This window comes from Canis lupus, chromosome 9, assembly GCF_003254725.2.
Source record: "Canis lupus dingo isolate Sandy chromosome 9, ASM325472v2, whole genome shotgun sequence".
NCBI classification, from domain to species: Eukaryota; Metazoa; Chordata; class Mammalia; order Carnivora; family Canidae; genus Canis; species Canis lupus.
In genome coordinates, this window is record NC_064251.1 from 2182850 (window position 1) to 2196618 (window position 13769).

At 61.9% G+C, this 13769-nt stretch overlaps 2 protein-coding genes across 5 annotated transcripts in view; one reads left to right on the plus strand and one right to left on the minus strand.

Annotated features, from left to right (window-relative positions):
• The first annotated feature begins 12 nt into the window (after positions 1–12).
• Positions 13–6358, plus strand: SGSH (N-sulfoglucosamine sulfohydrolase). Of its 2 annotated transcripts, XM_025468247.3 has the most exons (8): positions 13–145; positions 768–928; positions 2250–2355; positions 2484–2634; positions 2943–3099; positions 3426–3507; positions 4289–4492; positions 5277–6358. In XM_025468247.3, exons 1-8 carry the CDS (start codon positions 43–45, stop codon positions 5834–5836), a joined length of 1524 nt encoding a protein of 507 aa, XP_025324032.1. In that variant the 5' UTR covers positions 13–42; the 3' UTR covers positions 5837–6358. The 2 variants fall into 2 exon arrangements, with proteins under 2 accessions (XP_025324032.1, XP_025324033.1); XM_025468248.3 differs by lacking the exon at positions 13–145 and having other exon boundaries at positions 788–928; positions 2103–2355.
• A 405-nt stretch (positions 6359–6763) lies between these two features.
• Positions 6764–13769, minus strand: part of CARD14 (caspase recruitment domain family member 14) — a 28278-nt gene continuing 21272 nt past the window's right edge. For 2 of the 3 annotated variants that reach the window (XM_035720972.2, XM_035720971.2), the window contains exons 16-22: positions 13418–13655; positions 12544–12607; positions 11724–11838; positions 11093–11266; positions 9411–9532; positions 8382–8497; positions 6764–7796 (exon numbers count right to left, since the gene is read on the minus strand). In XM_035720972.2, coding sequence (XP_035576865.2) covers positions 7589–7796; positions 8382–8497; positions 9411–9532; positions 11093–11266; positions 11724–11838; positions 12544–12607; positions 13418–13655 — 1037 coding nt within the window. In that variant the 3' untranslated portion in view covers positions 6764–7588. The remainder of the gene's footprint in view (positions 7797–8381; positions 8498–9410; positions 9533–11092; positions 11267–11723; positions 11839–12543; positions 12608–13417; positions 13656–13769) is intronic. The other variant, XM_035720973.2, reaches the window with a different exon arrangement.

The window sequence follows — 13769 nt, forward strand, 5'->3', positions numbered from 1 at the left end:
GGGCCTGCAGCGCGTGACCGAGGGCGGGGCCGAGCCGCCGCCATGCGCCGCCGAGGCCGGGCCTGCGGGCTGCTGCTGCTGCTGCTCGCCCTGGGGCTGTGCCGGCCGCTCGGGGCGCGCCCCCGGAACGTGCTGCTGATCGTCGGTGAGCGCGCCCCGCCGCCCCGGGCCCTGGGTGCTGCCCCCGCCCCCCGGAGCAGCCCGGGCCCCCTGCCCGGGGCGCTGCGCGGCTGTGCGGAGCTCGGAGGCTGCAGCCCCTGCAGGGGTGCTGGGGGACGGGCTGCGTCGGGGGCCCTGGGGCGGGCGCGGAGGGGCTCCCGGCCGTGCAACCCCGTCCCCCGCCCTCCCGGAGGCTCCCCTGGGGCTGCAGCCCAGCTGCCCTCTCCCGCAGCCCCACCCCTTCCCAGACACCCCAAGTTCCCCTAGCGCCCTGCTGTCCACGGGGCAGCCTGCACTTTCCTCCTTCGAGGTCTGGCCTTCTGCCAGATTCACTCTTTCTGATTGACTTTGTGGTCTCCAGCCGGGGCCTCTGCTGATTGTAGCACACCGCGGCTGTCCCGAGGGCTCCCGCCAGCAAGGCCTCGCTGGGGAAGGGTGCCAGGCCGCTGGGGGCCCGCCGGAGATTCGTGCCTGCCTGCTGACGGGTTCAGCTGGTTTTCACGTGTGCCCGGTAGCTGGCATTCCCACCCAGGCGTCGTGCCCTCGTGCCCGCCCGGGAAGCACACTGGCCCAGGCCGCCACGGCCTCAGCGTCTCTGCCTTCCTCAGCGGACGACGGAGGCTTCGAGAGCGGCGCCTACAACAACACGGCCATCAGCACCCCGCACCTGGACGCCTTGGCCCGCCGCAGCCTGGTCTTCCGCAATGCCTTCACGACCGTCAGCAGCTGCTCTCCTAGCCGAGCCAGCCTGCTCACCGGCCTGCCCCAGGTGAGGGCTGCCGGGGTGCAGGAGGAGGTGCATCCCCTCCCCGGCCTCCCCTGGGGATGTGCCCGCCTTGTCTACCCCACCCCAGCCACGTGGGTGCAAGTACAGGTGGGGGGCAGAGGGGCTCGGCCTGCCCGCCGTGAGCCCTGGCTCCATGCTCAGTGACCGTGAGCAGAGCACCATTTGTGCACCTCAGTCTTCTCACCTGTTACATGTGGTCACAATAACACCTGGTTCACGGGATCGTTAGGGGGTTGCCCAAGCTTGTACTTTATACTTAAAGCCATAGGAAGGTGTCTGGCACGCACCTGCTCAGGGTTAACTTGGGTTGTGATATTGTCCGGGAGCTTGAGAGCCGGTCAGAGCTGCCCCGGGAAGCCCTCGCTCTGTGCTTGCCGTGCTAGGATAACCACAGGTAACATCCCAATTGTTTGTGTTTAGCTCAGTGGCGCTAGGTCTGTTCACACCTTCCCAAACGAAAGTGCCACCACTCCCTGTTCCCTCCCCCGGCCCCTGGCACCCTCTAATCCTCCCTCTGGCTCTCTGGACTCCATGACTCCAGGTCTGTTACCTGAGGGGAGTCCTACAGTACCTGTTCTCCTGTGACTGCCTCATTTCACTGAGTGTACTGTCCTCATGTCCTCTCCACTCTGTGGCATGGATGGTGGCCAAAAGGGCTAACATTTGCCATACAGGTGTGGCTCAGTTTGCTTACTCGTCTATCCGTCTGTTCACGGACAGTTAGGTTGCTCCTGCCTGTGATGATTAGGAATAGTGCTGCTATGAACCCCAGGGATGCAGGTACTTGATGTGTTGTCTCATGACATTGTCTCACGGTGACCGGTGTGCTCTGGGTGTCCCCATCCGGGACACTGAGGCCCACGTGGAGAGGGAAGCCATGGCCAGTGCCCTGCCACCCCTGCAGGGTTCGTCAGGGGATGTGGGGCTCAGGAGTCGGGACAGGGCTACTCCGCCCTGTAATTACTCCATTAATTCTCTCCATTACTCTGTAATGGGTACAACCGTTTTTTTTTTTTTTTTTTTTAACACCGTGGAGCACGTGGTTAAGAGGTTTGCTACTCTTTTTGCACTATAGCACCTGCTTATAACGAAACTGGGGAAGTCCAGGCAGATGATAAAATAAAAGCCACCCCTGATGATGGGTCCATTTTCCCAGTGTGTTGCATTTCCTGTCCCACGGGGAGGACGGGGGAGGCCGTGAGCACCCCCCCATGCTGGCCACCTGAGTCTGAAAGGCCTCCGAGGGCCGAGTGGAGGGGCCGTGGGAGAGCGGGAGCCAGCCTCACGGGCGTCTCCGGTGCAGCATCAGAACGGGATGTATGGCCTGCACCAGGACGTCCACCACTTCAACTCCTTCGACGGAGTGCGGAGCCTGCCGCTGCTGCTTGGCCGGGCCGGCGTGCGCACAGGTGAGTGGCCTTGTGTCCCTGGGGGAGGCCCGGCAGGCGCCCAGGGCCCGGGGCTGGGGGGGCGGAGAGGCGAGAAGAGGGCTGGGGGCGCCTCAGGGACTCCAGCAGGCCGGTGTCCCCGCCTCCAGGCATCATCGGGAAGAAGCACGTGGGGCCCGAGTCGGTGTACCCGTTTGAGTTTGCGCACACGGAGGAGAACAGCTCTGTCCTCCAGGTGGGGCGGAACATCACCAGGATCAAGCTGTTGGTCCGGAAGTTCCTGCAGACCCAGGACGACAGGTGTGGGGAGGTCCCCGTACCCGCCCTCGCATGTGGGCACTTAACACGCGATGCACATCTCAGGGTCTAGTTGGCTTTCTTGGAATCCCCAGGTGGAGGTGCAGGGGAGGGGGAGAAGGTTCCAGAAACTCAAGTGAATTGGTTCAGAGGGAGAGGGGCCATGGAGAGCCTGAGGCAGAGGATCCCAGACAGTTTCTACTATAGAGGAGTTAGCAGCGCTCAGGGGTGTTTCCTCCTAGAGATCGGGGCTCCCCAGGTGGCCTGTTGACCCACTGACCTCAGGACTCAAGCCCCCCCTCCCCGGGCAGGCCCTTCTTCCTGTACGTCGCCTTCCATGACCCCCACCGCTGTGGGCACTCCCAGCCCCAGTTCGGGACCTTCTGCGAGAAGTTTGGCAATGGGGAGAGCGGCATGGGGCGGATCCCAGACTGGACCCCCCAGACCTATGACCCTCTGGACGTGCTGGTAGGAGAGCCACATCTCACCCAAGATGCTCACCCTTCTTCCTCCACCTCGTCAGCGGAGGACTGGGAAGCCCCGGCCCCAGTGTGACTTCAGCATGTTTCAGGGGAGACTCACTGGAGCTGGGTTCCCATCCGTGGGGCTGGCAGAGAGCGGTGTAAAGAGGTGGAGCGATGTGTCCAGGAGCAGGGACGTCCTGGGCCAAGCCATTCATTGGTGGCGGATGATCTCAGGCCCTGGGAGGAAGGCCGGCTCCTCCATCTCCTCCCCTCCCTGCCAGCCCGCCTCGCCTCTTCCAGCCCTGACCTCGCACCCCGGCATCTCTCCAGGTGCCTTACTTCGTCCCCGACACGCCTGCGGCACGAGCTGACCTAGCTGCTCAGTACACCACCATCGGCCGCATGGACCAAGGTGGGTTCTAGGAGCCCGGACAGTGGGGTGCACCGCAGCGTGAGCCCCCATCCCAGAGGTCTGATGACCCAGTGTCAGCAGGGCTGTGTGCTGCCTGCAGCCCTGGGGGACGGGACAGTCCTTCCCGCCTTTTCCAGCATCTGGTGGCCCCAGGCGTTCGTTGGCTCACGGCTGCTTCCCTCCGGTCTCTGCCCCGTGCTCTTGTGGCCTCTTGCGGGTGTTCTCTGTGTCTCCTCTATACGGACACTTGTCAAGGGATTTAGGGCCCACTTGGGCACTTTGGGATGATCTCCTTGAGATCCTTGACAGTTGCATCTGCGAAGGTTCCTTTTCCAAACGAGATCACATTCACAGATTCCCATGGTTTGTCTTTGCTGGGACCACCATTCAGCCGCCACAGGAAGTTGGAACTTTTATAACGTCCCTGGTGGTGCCACTAGTGGGTGGTGACCTGGGAAGGGGGCAGGCGTAGAGGGAGTTCTATCTTCCAGCCACTGCCCCATATCGTCCCTGTTATCCCTACGGGACAGTCATGAAATTCCAGAAAACAAAACAAAAATCAGCGTATGGCGGGTAGCAGCTGCGTGGGGTGACGTGGACGTGCTGAGGGATGGCCGGTGTCCCCGGCCTGCTCCAGGACAGGGTCCTGGGCAGGTGGGTGGGAGGGACGGCAGGCTGCAAGGTCCAGCAGCCAGATGAAGAAAAACGTGTGAGCGCACGCGCATTGCCGCCCCCCATGCCTGTTGGCTGCTGAGCTCTCCTGTCCCCTCTGCACCCCCAGGGGTTGGGCTTGTGCTCCAGGAGCTGCGTGGAGCAGGTGTCCTGAATGACACCCTGGTGATCTTCACATCCGACAACGGAATCCCCTTCCCCAGCGGCAGGACCAACCTGTACTGGCCGGGCACTGCTGAGCCCTTGCTCATCTCGTCCCCAGAGCACAGGAAACGTTGGGGCCAAGTCAGCGAGGCCTACGTGAGCCTCTTAGGTACAGCTCCGCAGCTCATGCAGGGGCAGGGGGTGGGGGTGAAAATCCAGGGCACCACCACGTGTAGATGGTGCTCCGCACCCACTGTTCTACGGGGTTTCTGTACCACCTGGGCAAGGAAGGGACGGCCACCCCTTTCCACGGATGCAGAAACGAGGATCAGAGAGGTGAGGTAAGTTGCCCAAGGTCACACGGTTCGTGAGCACCAAGCTCAGGTTTCACCTTGGTCTCAGTCGTGGAGATGGTTGTTTTTCCCACTGGCCCAGTGGTAAGTGTCAGAGTCACCTGGAGCGCTCATCAAGGTCCGCATGGCAGGCCCCATCCCCAGAGTGTCTGGTGTGGTGGACCTGGGGCAAGGCCTGGGAATTTGCATTTCTGACAAGTTCCCAGGGAATACTGATGCTGCGGGCCCTGGGGAACCCCTACCTTGAGGGGTCAGGGCAGCAGGGCCCATGTGGCTTGAGACCCACGTCTCCCTTTGGCCCCAAAGCCCAAGTCAGGGAGCACTGTGGCCACGGCCCAGGGCAGGAATAGATGACCCCCTTCATGGGGGCTTTCGGACTGATCTAAAGGATTGTGGTGGGATCCCGAATACCACCAAGTTGGGGCCTCTTGTCCTAGAGGGCCTAGACAGCATCGACTGGTGTTGGGCCCACAGCAGCTCCTCCCTGTTGGCGATCCGGTGGCCCACCGGCATCCCAGAGTGCCTTGGAGTCAGCGCTTCCATGGCGAGGGCTCTCCTACCCGGGAGGGCCGCCATGCTGAGACGTCTCCTCCTTTCCAGATCTCACGCCCACCATCCTGGATTGGTTCTCCATCCCTTACCCGAGCTACGCCATCTTTGGCTCAAAGACTGTCCAGCTCACTGGCCGGTCTCTCCTGCCAGCGCTGGAGGCAGAGCCCCTCTGGAGCACCGTCTTTGGCAGCCAGAGCCACCACGAGGTCACCATGGCCTACCCCATGCGCTCCGTGCACCACCAGGGCTTCTGCCTTGTGCACAACCTGAACTTCAAAATGCCCTTTCCCATCGACCAGGACTTCTACGTCTCGCCCACCTTTCAGGACCTCCTGAATCGCACCGTGGCCGGCCACCCGACAGGCTGGTATAAGGATCTCCGTCATTACTACTACCGGGAGCGTTGGGAGCTTTACGACAGGAGCCAGGACCCCCACGAGACCCGGAACCTGGCCGCTGACCCATACTATGCCCCGGTTCTGGAGCTGCTTCAGACCCAACTGGCCAAGTGGCAGTGGGAGACCCATGACCCCTGGGTGTGTGCTCCCGATGGTGTCCTGGAAGAGAAGCTCTCCCCCCAGTGCCGGCCACTCCACAATGAGCTGTGACAGTTCCTGGGGGCACGAGGGAGGCCTCCTCAGGCCTGGTCCCCACCTTTTCAGCTGCTGTGGGAGGATGGGCCATAGTGGCCCACCTGAGGAGGGCTCTCCCTGCTGCTGGGGTCATTCCTGCCACTGCCTGGGAGGGAGAGTGGGGCAGGTACCCCGGCCCTCCCTCCCCCCGTGCTAGAGGACACTGCTGTTCCTGTGTCCAAGCCATGTCTCAGCCTAGGAATTCCAGGGGGGCCTGGAGCAGGGTGGGATCCCCAGCCCGTGACCTGTGAGGATGGTTGAGGATGGTCTGGGCAGGGGCGTCTTGTTTCCTGCATTGGGTTGGGGACCTCCAGAGAGAAAGGGCTTGAGATCCTCCTTGTTATTTGGAGCCACAGATGTTCCTGCATCCTTCACCCCAAAGGAGACAGGGCTCCCAGGTACCACACGGGTGACGGGAGGGTTCAAACTACACGCTATGTACGAACATGTTGTCTGCCTTTTATCAATCTCTGGTCTTGAAAAAATCTTTGAAAAAGCCTTGGGCTTGTGTTGCTTCCTTTGCTTTGCCCCACGGTCAAGTCCTGGACCCTGGCTGGGCTTCCACTAGGCCACCGATCCATGGCAGGCTCCCCGAGCGCTGACTTTCATCTGGTCTGTATGGACAGGCTCATCCTTCTTTTTGAACGTCCAAGGGTGAAGACCCCCCTCCTTGGCTTGGGTTAGTTCTGTCTGGTTGGATGCCAGTGCTGTGGCACAGATGTTGCTCGTAGATGCTCCACACCTGCCCGGCTTCCACCTGCCAGTGAAGCAACGGCTCTACCTGGGCAAGCCCAGGAAGCGGGAGCTTTTTTGCCTTGAGTGGGTGGGCTCCCACTGGCCTCCCTCCCCCACCGGCTCCATCCTGGGCGCATGGGGAGAGAGCCACAGGCCAGGGCACGGTAAAAGCTTTTTATTTGAATAAAATAACATAGAAGTTCATTTTCTGAACTTGTTTATGGTAATGCCAGCCTGGATTCCAGAGCAGCTTCCTGAGGCGCTCAGATCCGGGCCGCTGGTGCCAAGATGACATTCAGTCCACCACTGTGGGAGGCAAAGCCAGGTCAGGGGGGGGCCTGGGTCCCTGAACCAGGTACGGTGGCCACCAGGCACAAACCCACTGCAAGTACTGTTTCCATTGCTGGGATACCCTGTGTCCCAGTTTGTACACCTAAACTTAGGTGTACCTAACCCAGTTAGTATTTCCTAAACTTGAGTCCCTGAAGCACATCTCAGCCATCAGAAGCTGAGAAAGTTCACCAGGATCACAGGGGGGTTTGCACCTCTGCTCTGGATGGGGGGGCAGTGACTTTGGGGGGCACCAGGGCTACTAGCCTGCTGCCTCAGTGGCTTTAGAACAAGCCCCTTGGCACACTGAAATGCAAAAGGGAAGATTTGGGTCAGACTAGTGGATTTCTGGAGACATCTGGGGCCTCCCGCTCTGCGGGGGGAGGCGCAGGAGATGCCTCCACCACAGAAGTGTTCTCGAGGCCTCTGGTTCAGAACACGGCAACCAAGCCTTGTAGGAGGAGGAGACCGTTTGCACAAAGTGGGCAGATGGTTCAAGTGTGTTCATCTGTGACCTGCATGTATTGTGGGTTCAAGGTTGGACCCCAATGGGAGAGGGGAGCTGATGCCCGGAGAGCTGGGTTGTCGGGTGAGCGCCCCCAAGGCTGTGCCTGAGAGGCTCTGAGCTCAGACCACAGGGACTCAGAGGGGACACCGGAGGCATCAGTGGGGGTTCTGCTCTGTCCACACAACCTTCTTCTGCTCGTCTGCGATGGCCACGCGGACACAGCCAAGCAGGCCTTCCAGGTCACTCCAGCTGTCGGGGGCCAGGCTGCCGTAGAGACAGGGCACTCGGTCCAGCTGGCCCTCCTCCTGCCTGCCCGCCTCCAGGAGCTGCTCCTCGGAGGTGCTGAGCCGCTGCAGGACCTTCCTGCACAGACCGGACATGGGGGGACACACTCAGGGAGGCGCCCCAGGAGGCTGGCCACCAGCTTGGAGTTGCGGGGACCAGCGTACAGGCGACAGCGCTGCACAAATGCCCTGCTGTGAGGGCTCCAGTGGCTCGTAGAGAAGACGGGAGTCAGGCCCCAGATGGCCTTGCCCCCATGGGGGCGCGGTCTAGTTTACAAGCTCAGCTGACACGTTATCAGGGGCAGCAGGATGCCTGGGCCGGCCCCAGCCGTAAACCACGTAAACCACGAGCTGGTTTTCAGCCCTCTCCTCACCTAAGGCGGGTGGACTGTCAGCGTCTACCCCAGCGAACACGTGGCCTTAGGCAAGGAAAGGCAGGGTCCAGGCCTCGCCTCACTGTCCTCCAGGCTGTTCCCTGGGGGTGGGCAGCAGGTCTCTGTCCCAGAAGCTGTGGGGGTCGCGCCCTGTCACCCTTCCAGGGGCTGGCGCTGGGTGAGCTCCTGGAGACCCTGCCACGTACCCTGGAGGCACGCAGCCCCACCACCAGCCCTCAGGAAGCACCTACTTTTTTTTTTTTTTTTTTTTTTTTTTAGGAAGCACCTACTTGAGTTTCTTTGCCGCCCTCTCGTTGATGGGGATGTGGATGATGATGGGGAAGATCTCCATCCTGTGCAGGGCACAGACGCTGTCCAGCCGGACGTCCAGGAGGGCGTGGGTGTTCTGGAAGGGACGGGGGATGGGGGTCAGAGGTCCTCAGCCTCAGAGGCAGCGAACGGAGCCCACACTGGGGAGGGGTGGTGGGCAGACAAGGCAGGGATGCTCTGTCGTGTATGAGGGCACTTGCTGTACAATCTCAAGAGTGTGTCCCTTTGGGTTTTCACCTGGAGAACCGAGGAACGGTGAGCTGTTGGGGTTGAGGGAAACTTCATGAGAGGCTGGAGCCCGAGGGGTCGGGAGGTTCCATTAGCCTCTGTGGGCACCGGGGTTGGGAAAGGGGCACCAGCCTCTGGCGGGCGGCTGGGACTGGCCCCCTTACATCCACATAGAACTGGTTGGAGCACCTGGGTGGCTCAGCGGTTGAGCATCTGCCTTCAGCCCAGGGCACAACCCCGGGGTCCTGGGATCGAGTCCTGCATCAGGGCTCCCTGCAGGGAGTCTGCTTCTCCCTTTGCCTGTGTCTCTGCCTTTCTCTGTGTGCCTCTCATGAATAAATAAATAAAATCTTTAAAAAAATAAAATAATAAAAATAAAAAAATAAAACCGCATGGTTCATGGTGAGCTGCCTTTCACATATTTGAGCCTTAAATTACGGAGCGTTACCTCCATTTTCCTTGTTACTCAATTAATGCTATTCAACATCTCCTGTGTTGAGGAATTGGGCTCAGGGAAGGTAAGAGGCTCGGCCCAAGTCCCACAGATGCCAGATGGCAGAGACGAGGCTCGGTGCTTCTGCGCTCCGCCCCCTGAACGCTGAGCCACACACGAGCGAGCACCGTAACAGCTGTCCTCGACCTGCAGGTTGGTGGCTAGCGTCCCCCAGATCTCAGGGTCGGTCCTTCCTGCCGTGTCCCGCCACCATCCTTGGAGATGGAGGTCCCAGAGCCCCAGAGCAGCCCCCACCCCTGCCCCTTACCTTTTCCATAAGGGACTCCACAGCCCGGCGGGTCACGCAGTAGCGGCCACCGGATGCCTCCCGCTCCTGGATGATGTCCCCTCTCTGGCTGCAGGCACCATGTTCCTCCTGGCTCAAGTACTCTGAAGGTGACCGGGGGGCGGGGACATCATACACCGGGCCGGCGAGGTCCTGGGGGGGCTCCGTGCTGAACATGCCCCCACCCCCAGCTCTGGGGGACGCCCCCCCAGGATGTCCTCTTTATGAACCTGGCCCTGTGCTCTTGGCACTCAGAGGAGCCTGTGACGGCGCTCGCCCTAGGCCATCGGACCAGCAGGTGCTCGGCCAGTGCCAGCACGTGGGTGGCCAGGGAAGGAAGGAGGAGGGATGTGGGTGCACAAGCCCCTCCCCCAGTACCACAGCCCCCCCCCCCCCCCCCGAAAGTGCGCATCCAGCTTCTTCGACCTAGAAATCCTTGGAGCCCCTGGGTCCACACATCTCGGCCCGGGGCGGCTGTGCCCCCAGGAGGCGTTTTGGAGCATCCCCCCGGGGGAGGCCATGCATCTGGCGTCTGGGGCGTGGAGCCAGGATGTTCGGCCCCCAATGTGACCGGAGGGGGAGGCCGCCCCGTAGGACTGTCAGCCCGAGGTGGAGGGAGAGCCCTTGCCCTGAATAAACCCATGGAAGCACAGCCCGCACTCGCCCGTCTTCCTGAACAGCCTGTGTCGTGGCCACTGTTGTCCCGGGTCAGACCTGCGCCCCCAGCCGCGGGGACCCCAGCTCGAGGGCCTCCCGCCCCCAGGGCCGCACCTGCAGCACCTTTGCCCGGTGCGCCCTCACGTCCCCGCCTGACCGGCAGAGCCCGGCCGCCCGTCTCCAGGAGCCCGCCTCTCCCCGCAGGGAGCCTGGCACAGGGCAGGTGCCGCTAGAGGAGCCACAGGGACCCCCAAGCACTGGGGCAGGGCTCCTGCCCCCTCCGGTGGCCACCCAAGGCCTCCCATCAGCCAGCAACAAGCTGACGATGGAAGATTCCCACGACGCTGCTCTCCTGCTACGAGGCGCTCAGCCCTGTCCCCTGGGATCCAGGATTCCAAACGGCCGGTTCCTCCCCGAGACTCTCCACCAAGCAGCGTTGGAGGTGAGCAGCGGGTGGATGGCGCCTTTTGGGGTCCTGCCCTAGCTGAGAACAAACCTATCTGCCAGCGGTAAGTGCACCAGATTGAATAGCATCCCCCAGGACGCATGGCCCCTGGAACCTGGGAATGGGGCCCTATTTGGAAATCGGGTCTTTGCAGATGTGGTTAATGAAGACGATGTCATCCTGGAGCAAGAGAGACCCTAAATCCATGACTGGTTGCTCGTGAGAAGACCATGGATGACACAAAGACATGCAGGAGGCCACTGACAAGGAGGCAGAGGCGGGAGTGGCGCAACCACAAGCCAAGGACCCCAGGACTGTCAGCACCGCCAGAAGCCAGAAGAGGAAAGGAGCGACTCCCCCCGACGGCCTTGGGGGTGCGGGGACACCTGGACCTCAGCCTTTTGGGCCCCATCACCGCGGGTGAATAAACCTCTGCTGTTCTAAGCCTGCAGGCTGCAGCCCCGGGACACTGGCACGACGACCTCCCGCCGCCTCCCCAGAGAAGGCAAGCCTTGTCCCGCCACCTGACAGATGAGAGCGGGGGCTCCCAGGGGACACGTACCTGCTAGGCATTTCTTAAACCCTCGGAGGAGGCACAGCTTCTCGCTCAGGATCTTCCCCGCCACGCTGGGCACGAAGAGCACGGGCCGGGGCTGGCTGGGCCTGTGGGGGTGTACCAGGGTGTAGGGCACCAGGGTGAAGCAGCTCTCGGCCCAGAAGCACGCGGTGGAGGGCTCTGTGGGGGAGAGGAGGCGGGAGCGGGCTGGGCTCCCCACACTGGTGTCCCCCCCACCCCCACCGGGGGTGGCGCTTCCCTGCACCCGTTGATTAGGTGACTCCGTGTCCCTCCAGGCTCAGCTGCACAGGCCCGGAGGGGGAATAGAGAAGAACACTTCTCCTCCCTCCCCGCGGTCTACAAGGCCTCTGGCATCCTCACCTTTGCGGGACCCACAGCACCAGGCCTCCCTCCCTCCCGGTCCCTGGGCTCCTAGGTTGTGCTTCTGTTTTCCCATCATGCACCCAAAACACTTGCCAAAAAGAAGAAAATCTTCTCAAAACAATTCACCTTACCCTCAATCCGCTTCTACTATGTTCATTGCACGGTTAGACCCGATTGGGGTATGTGCCACACTGGCCACACTCGTCACACAGTGGCGACCAAGGGGCCCCTTGAGCCATAACACCCGCCTCACCTTCCAGCCTGCTGGGCTGCGGCGGGGTCCCATCAAAGGATGAGCGCAGAGGGCTGGGCTTGGTTCTGTCCACGCTGACGATGCGGACCAGCTTCTGGGGTCCCCCGGAGGACTGCTGGAGGAAGGAAGAGGGATGAGCAGGTGTCCAGGCCACCTGCACAGGGCAGGGGGCTTGCACCTGGCCTTGCTGCCAAATCCAGCTGCTGCCCGGACCACCAGACCGTGCCCACTGAATAGCCAGGAGGCCCAGGCCGCATGCCAGAGGGTGGCAGATGAGGGGGGTGGAGCAGGGTCCTCAGGCAGAGCCCCCGAGCAGGGCCCCCCTGAGCATGGCGTCCAAAGTGATGGCAGGCTGCATAAAGCAGGAGGGAAGAGTCGGGGTCCCCCAGCCTGGCCCTGCTCCAATCCAGGGAAGCTGCCCTAGCATCCTGCTAGGAGACACCTGGGTGTTCTGTGTCAGGACCTCAGAGGGAGTAGGAGGGGGTGCAGATGGGCAGGCAAATGGGATGAACGGGGAGCATGACGGAGAGAGCAGATGTGATGTACCTGCGCACAAGAGGAGCTTGAGGGCTGGGTGTGGTGTGCAGGCCTTGGTGAGGGCTTGGAGGGACGGCGGGGAGACATGCCAGGTCACACCCGTGGGGGCAGCAGCCTGGGGCCCCCAGGCCAGCACCCACCCTCTGCCAGCCCACGCCAAATTGGGCCAGGACCCACCCCCAGATGACGGGAGCCAGGAGGAGGAAGGCCAGGACGAGAGGCAGGGCCCACCCCAGCAGGGCCCTGTGTCTGGGATCCGGGTTGGCCGATGTCACCACCTCACCTTGCGGGCGATGGTGGTGTGCTGAGCCATGTCCTGGATGAGGGCGATGAGCAGCTGCTGAGCCCTGTGCAGAGGAGGACAGCCCTGAGCCAGTGGCCCCGGAGCACCCCCTGTGGCCCTAGGCAGCCGTTCTCCACCTGGCGGCCACCATGGTCCCCTGCGGCCTTTGGAAAACCGCAAACCCACAGCTCACCCCTGCAGCTGCCAATGGAATTGTTCTGAGTTGGGACCTGGGTGACTCTGGGTGAGCCTGGGCCTGGGCCACGCCCTAAAACCTCAACAGCCTGGCGTCCCCGAGAGTGATGAGGCTTTGGGGTACTGGGTGAGACGCTGCTCTGTGCACTATGGTTGATCTAGAACACGGTGCTCGGCAGGGGAGATGCTGCTCCCAGGGAGGGTGGCCCTTGTCCCAGCTGGCCCAGGCCTGAGGGGTTCCCCAGGACACAGGACTTTCCATGCTTTTGCCAAAATAGTCCTGGACACGCCAGGATGATGGGCACCCAACCCCAGGAGACACTAACTGGGCGATGTCTGGAGACACCTCTAATTGTCCCAACTGAGGGCCAGAGGCACTACTGGTGTCCAGTGGTGCCACTCAACATCCCACAGGGCCCAAGGTGGCCCCCCGTGACTGAGTAAGCCAGCCCCAAATGCCACACTGGTCCTGAATGCTCTAGAATGCTCTAGGATGAAGGGCATCCCATTCCACAAAGAAACCCCTTCTAAGCAGTGATGGGGGTGGCACATAGGGATTCCACTTGAGGTGTCTCATCATGCCCACCCTCTCCTCTTGGGGAGGAGGGGTCGTCCACAAGAAGCCAGGCAGCGCCCCTGGCCCAACCTGGAGAGGTGCTGGGGCACTAGAGCTGCTCACCGTGTGTAGTTGGGGATGGTGCCATCTTCGGCGCCCGTCGTGCTGTAGGGCCCCACGCGGTGGGCGTGCCAGCAGCCCCGGCCCTGGAACATGGTGTCGGTGACGTGCAGGATGTCATTGCACCGCACCTGCAGCTCCCCCTCCGCCCGCGCCTCTATGGCCAGGTTGACCCGGATGTAGAAAGAATCCCCTGAGGTAGCCACTTTGGCCTCCAGGTCCTGGACCAACTTCTTATAACCTGATTAAAGATAAGCCCGGGGCTGTGATCCTGCACGAGGAAGGTTCTGGAATGTGAAAGCAGGAGAGAAGGAAGGAATCTCCCCTAGAGTCTTGGGAGCCGTTGTGGTGCTAG

Bases quoted from the DNA above. Each gene is read 5' to 3' on its own strand.
- SGSH (XM_025468247.3), top strand. From the start codon at position 43: ATGCGCCGCCGAGGCCGGGCCTGCGGGCTGCTGCTGCTGCTGCTCGCC. The intron at 3,100-3,425 runs GTAGGAGAGCCA...GCATCTCTCCAG, and splicing joins ATGACCCTCTGGACGTGCTG to GTGCCTTACTTCGTCCCCGA. The intron at 4,493-5,276 runs GTACAGCTCCGC...CCTCCTTTCCAG, and splicing joins GGCCTACGTGAGCCTCTTAG to ATCTCACGCCCACCATCCTG.